This window comes from Blennius ocellaris, assembly GCF_963422515.1.
Source record: "Blennius ocellaris genome assembly, chromosome: 14".
Taxonomy (NCBI): domain Eukaryota; kingdom Metazoa; phylum Chordata; class Actinopteri; order Blenniiformes; family Blenniidae; genus Blennius; species Blennius ocellaris.
In genome coordinates, this window is record NC_137663.1 from 9,753,492 (window position 1) to 9,763,882 (window position 10,391).

General features: G+C 40.6%; 1 protein-coding gene across 2 annotated transcripts; it reads left to right on the forward strand.

The window, feature by feature from the left end:
- The first annotated feature begins 3,724 nt into the window (after positions 1-3,724).
- Positions 3,725-9,932, forward strand: yipf5 (Yip1 domain family, member 5). Of its 2 annotated transcripts, none has more exons than XM_080508286.1 (6): positions 3,725-3,809; positions 7,055-7,172; positions 7,451-7,623; positions 8,063-8,208; positions 8,408-8,589; positions 8,756-9,932. In XM_080508286.1, exons 2-6 carry the CDS (start codon positions 7,063-7,065, stop codon positions 8,916-8,918), a joined length of 774 nt encoding a protein of 257 aa, XP_080364412.1. In that variant the 5' UTR covers positions 3,725-3,809; positions 7,055-7,062; the 3' UTR covers positions 8,919-9,932. The 2 variants fall into 2 exon arrangements, with proteins under 2 accessions (XP_080364412.1, XP_080364413.1); XM_080508287.1 differs by lacking the exon at positions 3,725-3,809 and adding an exon at positions 3,814-3,950.
- Positions 9,933-10,391: the final 459 nt, after the last annotated feature.

Consider the following 10,391-nt stretch of genomic DNA (forward strand, 5'->3'; position numbering starts at 1 on the left):
GCCTCAAATTATTGTTGTGCTATGACAAAACGGGAGAAAACCCCATACATGCACAGGGAGAACATGCAAACTGTACACAGAAGGGCTCTTGTTCCATGATGATGCAAAAATGCTAGCCACTGCAAAAGGCTTTCAATGAAAGAATTGTGAACATTTTGTAAAATTGTGTCACAGGCATTAAAATAATTTAGCTTCCTCATTAAACAGACTCTTTGTTGACCTCATTTGGCAATCAGCTCAGTGTTTGAGTCAAATGAAGCTGTGAGTCAAATACACTGCCTAGATAATTATAGGAGTCTGCAACGTCAACCTTTTGGTTGTGAATGGTGCTTTTTTGTGGTCCATCATTGTTCTGCCTAAAGTCAATGACCAGCTCCTTGTTTTTTAGCACATTTAGATCCAAGAATCTCTTATCGCACCATTCCACAAAAGCAGGTAAGGCCTGACTGCGGTCAGAGTCTGGCCTTGAAGGAGGACAGTGTCATCTGAGAGTTTGACAATATATCTGCCTTCTTGTGATGCTCTGCTGCTCTCTGTGTACATGACAAAAAGCAAAGGAGACAGAACACGAACCTGAGGTGAGCCTGAGTTTGAAAGCCTTCTGATGGACAGGTGTCCGTTCACCAACACTTGCTGCATTCTGTTTGTTAAAAAGTCTAAAAGCAACACTAAAAACTGAGCAGGTAGATTAAAATACGATGCAAGGTGGTCAATTAAAATGCGAGACCATCTTATTAAAAGTCGAAGAGAAGTCAGCTAATAAAATCCTTGCACTTTGGTTTCTCAAGATGCTTATAGACTTTGTCCAGAATAAAAAGTTTGGCATCGTCGACACCCTTTCCACTGCGACAGGCAGGGTCTAGTTTGTCATCTATAATAGGAACCTTGTCTTTTATCACCCTTTCAAAAAATGTTCATGACCTGAGATGTAAGTGCAATCGGTCTGAAGTCATTTAATTCCTTGGCATTTTTAAATTTAGGATGGTGTTTTTTTTCCAAACTGTGGGTATCTGGCCACGATCATCAGGATTATCACAAAGAAAGTGCACTCAAATGTTCTTGTGTTGTCTTTTTAATAAAATATTTCTGTATTGCCAGTGAGACCATCCAGAAAGAGAAGTATTTTTGTCTCGACTATCATTTTGTCAAAACTTCTTAAGTCTCATGTGGGTGGAAATCTCCTTTTGGAACAAACAGACTTTCCAAACTCTTCAGCTGTGAACTGTTGTTTTTAGTACTCGTGCTGCTCACTCACAGACTGATGAAAGCTGCTCCAGAGACAAGACACCGCTGCTGCCAGATGCCTACTAATTTATGACCAGTGCTGCAGTCACATCAATGGGGTGGAAGGAAATTGAATTAAGTGCATTAAAGGAAGTTAATCTTGTAAATGTTCTGCTGATATGCATCCATCCATTTCCGCTATAAATAGAGTTGCTGGCACGTTGTGTGTTCCATCACATGGTGCTCGATGTTTAACATTCAGGAGGAACAAAGTAATCTACAATCTGCATAGTTTTTCCACAGAAGGCCATGGTGAGATAATATTTTCCTCTCTATATGCAATGCTGAGGAGTGGAGGAGAACAGTTGTAATTGGTGGTACAGGAGGTGGGTGAGGATGAGGGGCAGTACAAGAAATTCATGGGGTTTTAATCCACTCATCCACCCAGGCAATGACAGCAGGATTACACTAGAGACCTCTTAAAAGAAGGCAATTATGACAGCATATGGCAACACATTGGCCTAAATTCAATTACCCTCTGTGCCACTTTTCAATTTCCTTTAATTAACTGGATGAAGAAGAAAGACACGTTCCTCAAGTATAAAAATGATTCAAAGTCTAAAGAAAGAGGCAGTGAATGGGGAAGCGGCTTGTTCCGGCCGCCGATTTGTCATACGTGTTTGCTATAAGAATTCTCGTTTAGTGCAACCAATCGATTTTGTTTATCGTGACATATTGAAATGATCTATGTCAGGACTGCAGAGCTATGCATTTTGTTAGTGGTGAGGACTTGTCAGTGTTGTTTTTCTGTGTCGTTTGTGTTTTTTTAGTCGTTCCTGTATTTTCTCACACATCCAATTTTACAGGTATTAAGAGTTTATTTTCACCCATCCTTCAGCATACACAAAGACTTCTGCTGTAAAACTGTCCTGGAGCAAGTAATTCAACACTAAAAGCTGGGATCTCATTCAACAGGAAGTAAACTGTGACAGATGGTACCAAGCGAGTCTATTTCCTTGTAACTTATGCGACCTTGGTGTGGTGAAGCAGCATCGACCAAAAAGGCTGCTGCATGTATTTCTGCCCCGAGACCAAAAAAATCTGTCATAGTTTCTCATCAAAGACAGAATACACTGAGAATACTGCCCATGGATAATATGAGCTCTTCTTCAAGTTTCCATGCATGCATTATATTTCCCATTTCACTCTCTCTAAAGGTTTCCATGACTTCAGGTGAGGAACAGAAACAGAGAAAAGTCGGCTGATTTAGTTCCTTTTCGCACGGCAACAGTTAATTTATGGCCAAAATTCACATATTTTCCTGTAATGACTGCCAGGAGTGTTTCCAGTTCAGCACAAAGGCAGAAATAATCCGGTTTTAATAAGCCCTGCACACAAGATCAAGATAGTTGCTGTTACAGATATTATGGAGGGACACTGGTTGATATGAAATTCCATCAGAATTTTTATCTATTTAGCCATGCCTTCAGGCTGGTTATCTTGTATACCAATTATCTGTTGACTTTTAGAATCTACATATAAAACAATCCTGAATCAACATTTTTTTGACTCCATTTTCAGGACAAATGCAGATCCACTCCCCTCTGTCTGATTCTCATTTCCTACAGACCTTATTTCCACTTAGCAGAGGTCATCAGCTCATCGCTTTGCATTATCTGTCATCATCAAAAGGATGGCTTCGCCTGCAGTATTTGGTGGCAGTGCAGTTCCCCTGCACAGGCAGAGTGATTGATCTGCTCCTCTTTCCTCCAAAGAAACATACTACCTTTGTTCTTGCCAACAGCCCAGTCCATGTCCTGTTAAATCTTCTTCTATCCTTTGTCTCTGTTATAGTTGCCATTAGACCTTGGTTTTTGTCACACTGTAGATCAGAGCCTCTCAATCCTGGGGTCGGCGAACTGGGGCATTCATTTATTGAACGTACAGAGAGTTTCTTTTTCTTAAGGGTTTAATATGGTATGTCTTTTTAGATATTAATAGTAATACATATATTTTCATATTTTTGGCGTTGCAGTAATGTGAGATATTTAGTGCTATATTTGACTATATAACTTTTAGACATGTTCAAGAAAAATGTATACTACAAAGAAGTGTGCATAATAAAGAATATTATCACCTAAACAACGCAGTGAAATGGAGGGGGGGGGGGAAACACTCCTGAACACGCGAGGACTGCTTACAGTTATTTACATTACAATATAAATTCCATGGTGACTTAATGATGCTATGAATACATTTGCTTTCCCTTGCTTTGTCGGTGGGATTTAGAGATTAACAGCCAGTGATTGTGATTAAGTAATTCAAATGAATATGGACACAATCTCACAATTTGGCCGTTTGGATTGCATTTTCGTGGCCGAGATTATTAGTGTGGATTTATTAATCTGCATTCCTACCTTTTACCTGTAGAGGGCGCCGCAGTTTCTGGCGAATGATAATTTGTTAGTGTCCCTACCGGCTTGCCGTCAGCTCCGTCTGCCTCCGGAAGGTTTACCTCTCTCCCTGACACGTAGCAGCCGTAACCGAGTTGGCAAATCTCTGGGTGGATTTGTCAAACTTCTCAGGTAAGGACTCACGATCTGGTGATTTCATAGTGTCAGAATATTGGCTGACTGAGAAAAGAGAGAAAGGAAATCAAAAGACACCTCAGGCGATGAGTGAAGCTGTTATGCGTATCAAGCTAACAGACAAGCACGGAGTTAACGGTACGGCTTAGCAACAACTGTATTTTCGAAACATTAGTGGGTTTATCGTAATTATGTTAATGTCTAGTGAAATCACAGTCATTACGATTGAATCAAGAGGTGAATACCGGTCTGCAGTACTTGGATTAGTTTTGTTTGTTGGGCTAACTACTTTAGCCACTTAGCATCGCTGCTACATTAAAACACTACGGAGGTCTCTCATGTTATCCCGAACAGGTGCTCCACTGAGCCGTCAGTAACACCCGTGTCCTCGGTGTTGGGGAATATTTATAAACGTGGTCAAATTACTTCATGGTGTTCGGTAAGCTGGGGTCACAAAATTGGGTTCAACGAGAGACCCCCTGTTTCGGATTAGATGGTTTCCCTGTTGACTGGTAGCCGACGTCCTTTAGCGTCTGTCGCTACTGCAACTAACAACTGATGTTAAAATAAGACTCACAAAAGACACGAAACTCAGAAACTGTATTGCAAATGCGCCTAAAGATCGTTTTCTGGGACAGCTAGGGCGCTAGAGGAAGTCTGTCACCAGTTTACAGGGAAAGCAATTCATCCGAAACACCGCACAACTGTTACGTTTCGCTTATTTATCTTATTACGTTGTACAGGCGAAACTGCAAGGTGTCAGATTTAAAAGAAAATTAAGAAAACAATGTATATAGTCATGGTATAACATTGATTGATATGAATACGATGGATTATTTTATACCCTCCTATTTTTACCAATATAATTGGTGGTTTGTTTGTCCGCCAATGAACTAAAGATAAACGTAATCCTCCTAACTCTCTATGGATGTGTATTCACAACCTGGGAGACTAAAATGTTCACAAAAATTGCTAAAACTTTATACATTTTTAGATAAATGGCATAATATGATCAGTGACCGGTTCACAAAGTCCTGTTTAACTTATTTGAAATGATTTGTCCAATTTTAGATTGTGTTAAATGTTAATTTATTTTAATTGCGTGTCCTACAATACTGTGATCTTATAACAATAATGGATTCATTGCGCACACATTATTTGATCTAATTCACCTTGTGTTTACATGGATCACCTTTCACCAGCACCCATGCAGCCTCTGTGCTCCACTGTGAATTGAGTACAAAAGTTTGTTTTTAACATGCATATGAATGAGATAATCAATGACAAAACTAATAATGGCAGAGTTTAGTAGCCTCCTATATAGATTTTTTTTTTTGATCCAAAAATGACGATGTGTTGTGAAATAGTCGATAGTTTTTGATATTTCATTGTCTGAACTGAGACTGAGGTTTGTCCTCCATTGACACTGAACAATCTTCCCTTTGACCAGGAACTTTGGAGGAGATGCAGACCCAGCCACTGTGGATAATTTTCACCATGTACAAAAGACATATTCACAACTAAATAACCATAAACAAGCCACAGCCTCATAATTAGTTCTGCATCATAGTTTATGTATGTCAAATTACTTCTGCAAGCTCACATTGACCTCAATAAGCCTCCATATGAAAAGCATATGATCCACAATGTCTTGTTTTTTACGCGAGTTTATCAGTTTTTTCAACAACACAATGTTGTCTATAATATTGCCAGTTAAAGTTGATAAACATATACTTTATTGCACATTTCAACATTATGTAGTCGACTGTTTGTGTTTCTTGCGTTATGGCCATAGCACTATTTCATGTTATTTTTTATGATTCTACAGCATCATTATCATAGACATTCAGCTACTCTATGTTTTACTCCAAGTTGTGACAGTATGCACAGTTTTGTGTGGGTGTAGGTGTGTTTTCTTCCGATGTTCTGCCTACCAAAACATATGCATGCAAAATTAATTGCTGTGAATGTATGGTTGTCTGTCTCTGTGCTCGCCCTGTGATGGTCTGGAATCTGCTCCATGGCCTCACGGCCCTGAACAGGATAAAGTCATCTCGAAGATGGATGGATGATTTGATATTCCATTCATCCATCTTCTGTATCTCTTATCGAGGGTCACAGGGAGCTGGAGCTGATCCCAGAATACTATGGGCGAGGGCAGGGTACTGACTTACTCTTTTAAACAGTGCCACATTTGAAAGGGAAATGTATTTGTGGGATTAATGGCAAACTTAAGTGCGTGTGTAGCACTCGTGAAAACGTTGCCAATTCAAATCAACTTCTCTTTGCTGCTGTTTGTGTTGAGAGCGAAGTCAGGAAAAAAATTGTATTGACAATTTAGCTTTTTATTTATTCAAATAAATATCCTGAGTATCGTGTGAAAGGACTATGTGGACTGGAGTTGTCACCTGACATAGACAGTCTGGATAATAACAATAATTCCAGTTCCAGTGCACGTGTTGCCAACACAGCACGATTTTGGCCCGATGGTGAAAGGGCAGTCAAGGCAGGGCCTCTGGCAGCCTTCAGACTTCAGATTGGCTGCATGCAGTCTTGTCTAGGCACAGAGCCATTCTGCAAAGCTGTGGAAGACTGTGTGGGACACCCACTTCACTTAGTCTTTCAACTTGTAAGTGGTACTGGGGCTCACATCAAAGATTGCTGTAACTCAGTCTTTCTGGACATTTTCCAATCACATGGGCCCTATCTCGATTAGTCATTTGATTCATAAAGTACACTCGACTGGAGTCGACTACAGCTTTTGGACCCATACCCCATGGTATCAGAAATTGAAAGTAAGAATTATAAAAAAGAAAAAACAAGCAGCTGATTAGCAATGGCAAAGAAGAGTTAACTTTTTTTTATCCTAAGTATCATAATCATCAATGCAAATCATCCCTCAAATGCATGTTCGGTACAAATGTGGCACCATTCAAAAGATATCTAGTTGGGCTTTCCAGTGATTCAAGTGTCCAGTTCAAATGCATTGTCCTGGCAAAAAATAGACCAAACACATATTTCCATAGGTTTCCTACCTTTTGTCCATAAACTACATGTGTCCTACAAGCACTGCTTTACCCACTTTACAGTGGGCTGTATGTGGTACCTGAACTAAAGTGTGTGTTGACATCTCAGGTCTATGCACTCACTTTAGTTGTGGTATGATATCTTCTCAGACCTGAAAGCTGTGCATCGCTAAATAACCACGCTCCTGTCTCTGTCTCTGTCCCCGTTGCTTTCAGAGTAAGAGATGTCGGGGTTTGACAACTTCAACACAGACTTTTACCAGTCCAGCTACAGTGTTGATGACCAAAGCCAGGCAGGCTATGGCTACAGCAATACAGAAAACACCTACAACAAGTAAGTCGACAAAAGAAAAACTAGTCTTGCATGAGTGTAAATGATCTTTTAACACCACCAAATGTGAAAGTGCTCTTTCAGATCATTTACCTTTGTTGAATGTTTTCTCATAAATGTTCTTTATGAGTAATGGGTGGGAGCAAAATTGCATGTTGTGTTGAGAGGTAAATAAAATATAATATGGGGGGGGGGGGGTCAACCTTGTTGTCAAGAAGCAGTCTCTTGTTGAGATTTTATTTATGATACATTTCTAATCTTTCTGATGATGTGTCTCCCAGGCAATATGGTCAGTACGATTACTCCCAGCAAATGGGCTACGCCTCCCCGGGAATGATGCAGCCACAGCAGCCGTACACAGGGCAGATCTTCCAACCTGCACAGACATACGCTTCATCCCCGACACAATCTATGTACAGTAGCAGCTTTGATGATGAGCCTCCACTTTTGGAAGGTACACGAAATATAACACCTTTCATATATCTCCTGACTTTCACAGCGTTTTTGTTTTTCTCTTCTTTCTTGCTTTAAATAGACCAGTCGTTTAGTCTAATGACAGCTTTTATGCTCTTCCGGAGATCGGTCAGTTGTATCACTTCTGGGACGTCGGCCCAAAAACTGTGTGTTCTTGCATGAAATTGAAATTTCAGTCACCTATTAAAGTTGCCCTCACAATGGCAAAGAAAAAAAAGAATCAACACATCCAGTTGTTGGTACGTCTGACTTACTCTTGGAGACACAAGATGATTTTCATTCGCATATGGTTTTCCTCTTAAACCTATTACTTAATTTATAATTTTAGGATTTGAGATGTCAACAGAGAAGCTCACTGTCAGAAACTACAGTAAGCTGTTTGGCGCTTCAATGGTTTTGTTTTATCTGGCCACGCTCAGAATTGGGAATCAACTTTGACCACATCTGGCAGAAGACTCTGACGGTGCTCCATCCCATGAAAGTCGCAGACGGCAGCATTATGAATGAGACAGACCTGGCTGGCCCCATGGTCTTCTGTTTGGCTTTTGGAGCCACTCTTCTCCTGGTAAATCCATTTTATTCTGGCATACCAATTAAAAAAAATACAAAATCATGGTGCAAACATTATAAAATGGTATAAATAAACCTGCATTTTACTCATTTGGAGGCACAGTATTGAGATTTTGCAGCTTTCAGACCTGTGACAGACGTACGGAGTGATTCTAAATGCCGCCCAAAGCCTTATGCGTCTTTTCTTCATTCAGTCAGGGAAGATCCAGTTTGGTTACATCTACGGCATCAGTTCCATCGGCTGCCTTGGCATGTACTGCCTACTCAACCTGATGAGCATGACGGGCGTCTCCTTTGGCTGCGTGTCCAGTGTGCTGGGATACTGTCTCCTCCCTATGATCCTTCTGTCCAGTTTTGGGGTCGTCTTCTCCTTACAGTGAGTAAAGACACGAGCAGAAGGACAGACTAAGCTCAATAAACTGAGCATAACAAGTTGAATTGAAGTTCAACAAATATAAATATCCATTGAATTAAAGTGTCGAAACATTAACTGTTGAACAGGTCACATGTTAATACCCTGTTTGCTTCTGGTCCCGTTTCAGGGGGATGTTGGGAATCATAATAACGGCAGCAATCATTGGCTGGTGCAGCTTCTCGGCCTCCAAGATCTTCATCTCAGCGTTGGCAATGGACGGGCAGCAGCTGCTGGTTGCGTACCCCTGTGCTCTCCTCTATGGGGTCTTCGCACTCATTTCCATCTTCTGAGAGAGAGAAGAAAAAAAACAAAACTTGAGCAGCAGTTTTAAATACCTTTCTCCTCACATGCTTTTCAGTATAATTAGTGTCATCATGGGCTAATTATACAGTAACTGCAAAAGAATTGGAGTCCCCATTGAGAATAGCACCACCGTTTGTTTCGTTTTTATTAATTCGATAAGCCCTGTTCATCTCACTACATTTCGGCTTGGTCATGTACCAGCTGGAATGTATCGTCTCACTCACACCTGCAGGCCTTACTGCATCTTAAAGGAGAGGACTGTCGTCCAAACCCAGAGGAGACTCTCTCCTGTCAGCCATGTTTGAACGCCGGGTGACGCCCAGTGATTTTTTTTATTTTTTTTATTTTTAAGGACAATAGGGTTGAAGGACATGTCAGTTTACACAATGGACACTCGGGGAGGCAAATTAATTTGGACACAACATGAAACTTTTTTCTTTTTTTTTTTTTCTCTTCGAGATAATCCGTCATGGAGCCAGTGAAAACACCATGTATAACAATTTTCACAAAAACTTGCCAGCCCCTCTTTCTTGGCAATCCCTCGTAGATTCTACAGCAACAAGACAGGAAACGCCCACGTTGCTTCTGCACAAGACTACAGTCACTCACTCCACTTCTCTCTCCCCCCCCCACCTTCTGTCACCCACTTCAACATAAACACAGCTGCTCTGCTTTATCCTGTGTATTTTAAGATGTTATTTTGAGGTAAGACCTAAGTTCTCTGATGCCTTTCAGGAAGACACAACTCCAGTTTGCACAAAAGCATTTCTTCTCATTTGCGCAACCAAAAAAAAAAAAAATAAAGATTGGGTATTGAAAATCGAACACTGTGGGATGCTGTGTGTGTCTCGGTACAGACGTGTCTCCATAAAGTTTTTGTAATTTCGTGTATCCCTTTACGTTTCCTGAAGCATGTTTTCGAGGCGACTCACTTTGTATGCTTTGATGTGTCATCTGTTAGTCACGTCTTCTCACGCACATTAAAGTGGTTTCTGAAGGTTTCCTGCCTTGTGATTACGCGGTACCTGCAGTCACATCGATGGTTGTCGGGATTTGTTCGGCTTGATTAAACAAGTCTGAAACTGTGATTTTCTGTTGCTGTGTGGGTGAATAGGCTTTAGGTCAGGTGATGGAGGATGTCAGGACACACTGAAAGGAACCATTTGTCAGGTTTACACTTCTCAACTCCCAAGATTGTATTAGATTCACAAGATATGGTTTTTATTCCAACAGCAGTGCCTCTGGCTTGTTTTTTTGTTTTTTTCACATCTGAATTTAACAATATTCATGATGACCGCAATGTAAATGCCGAAATTCACCAGTGTCATTAACGCGAGTCTCACAGCAAGTTGGAGCTCTGGTACAAAGAAAGTGTCTCCCAAGTCAAAAGTTTTTCAATATTCTGGTAAGAAAGTTTAAGCCAATCAGTTACAACTTACACAATGCGTTTACATACACGA

Coding starts and splice junctions, on each gene's coding strand:
- yipf5 (XM_080508286.1), top strand. CDS start 7,063: ATGTCGGGGTTTGACAACTTCAACACAGACTTTTACCAGTCCAGCTAC. Junction 7,624..8,062: donor TGAGCCTCCACTTTTGGAAG/GTACACGAAATA, acceptor GGCCACGCTCAG/AATTGGGAATCAACTTTGAC. Junction 8,590..8,755: donor GGGGTCGTCTTCTCCTTACA/GTGAGTAAAGAC, acceptor GTCCCGTTTCAG/GGGGATGTTGGGAATCATAA.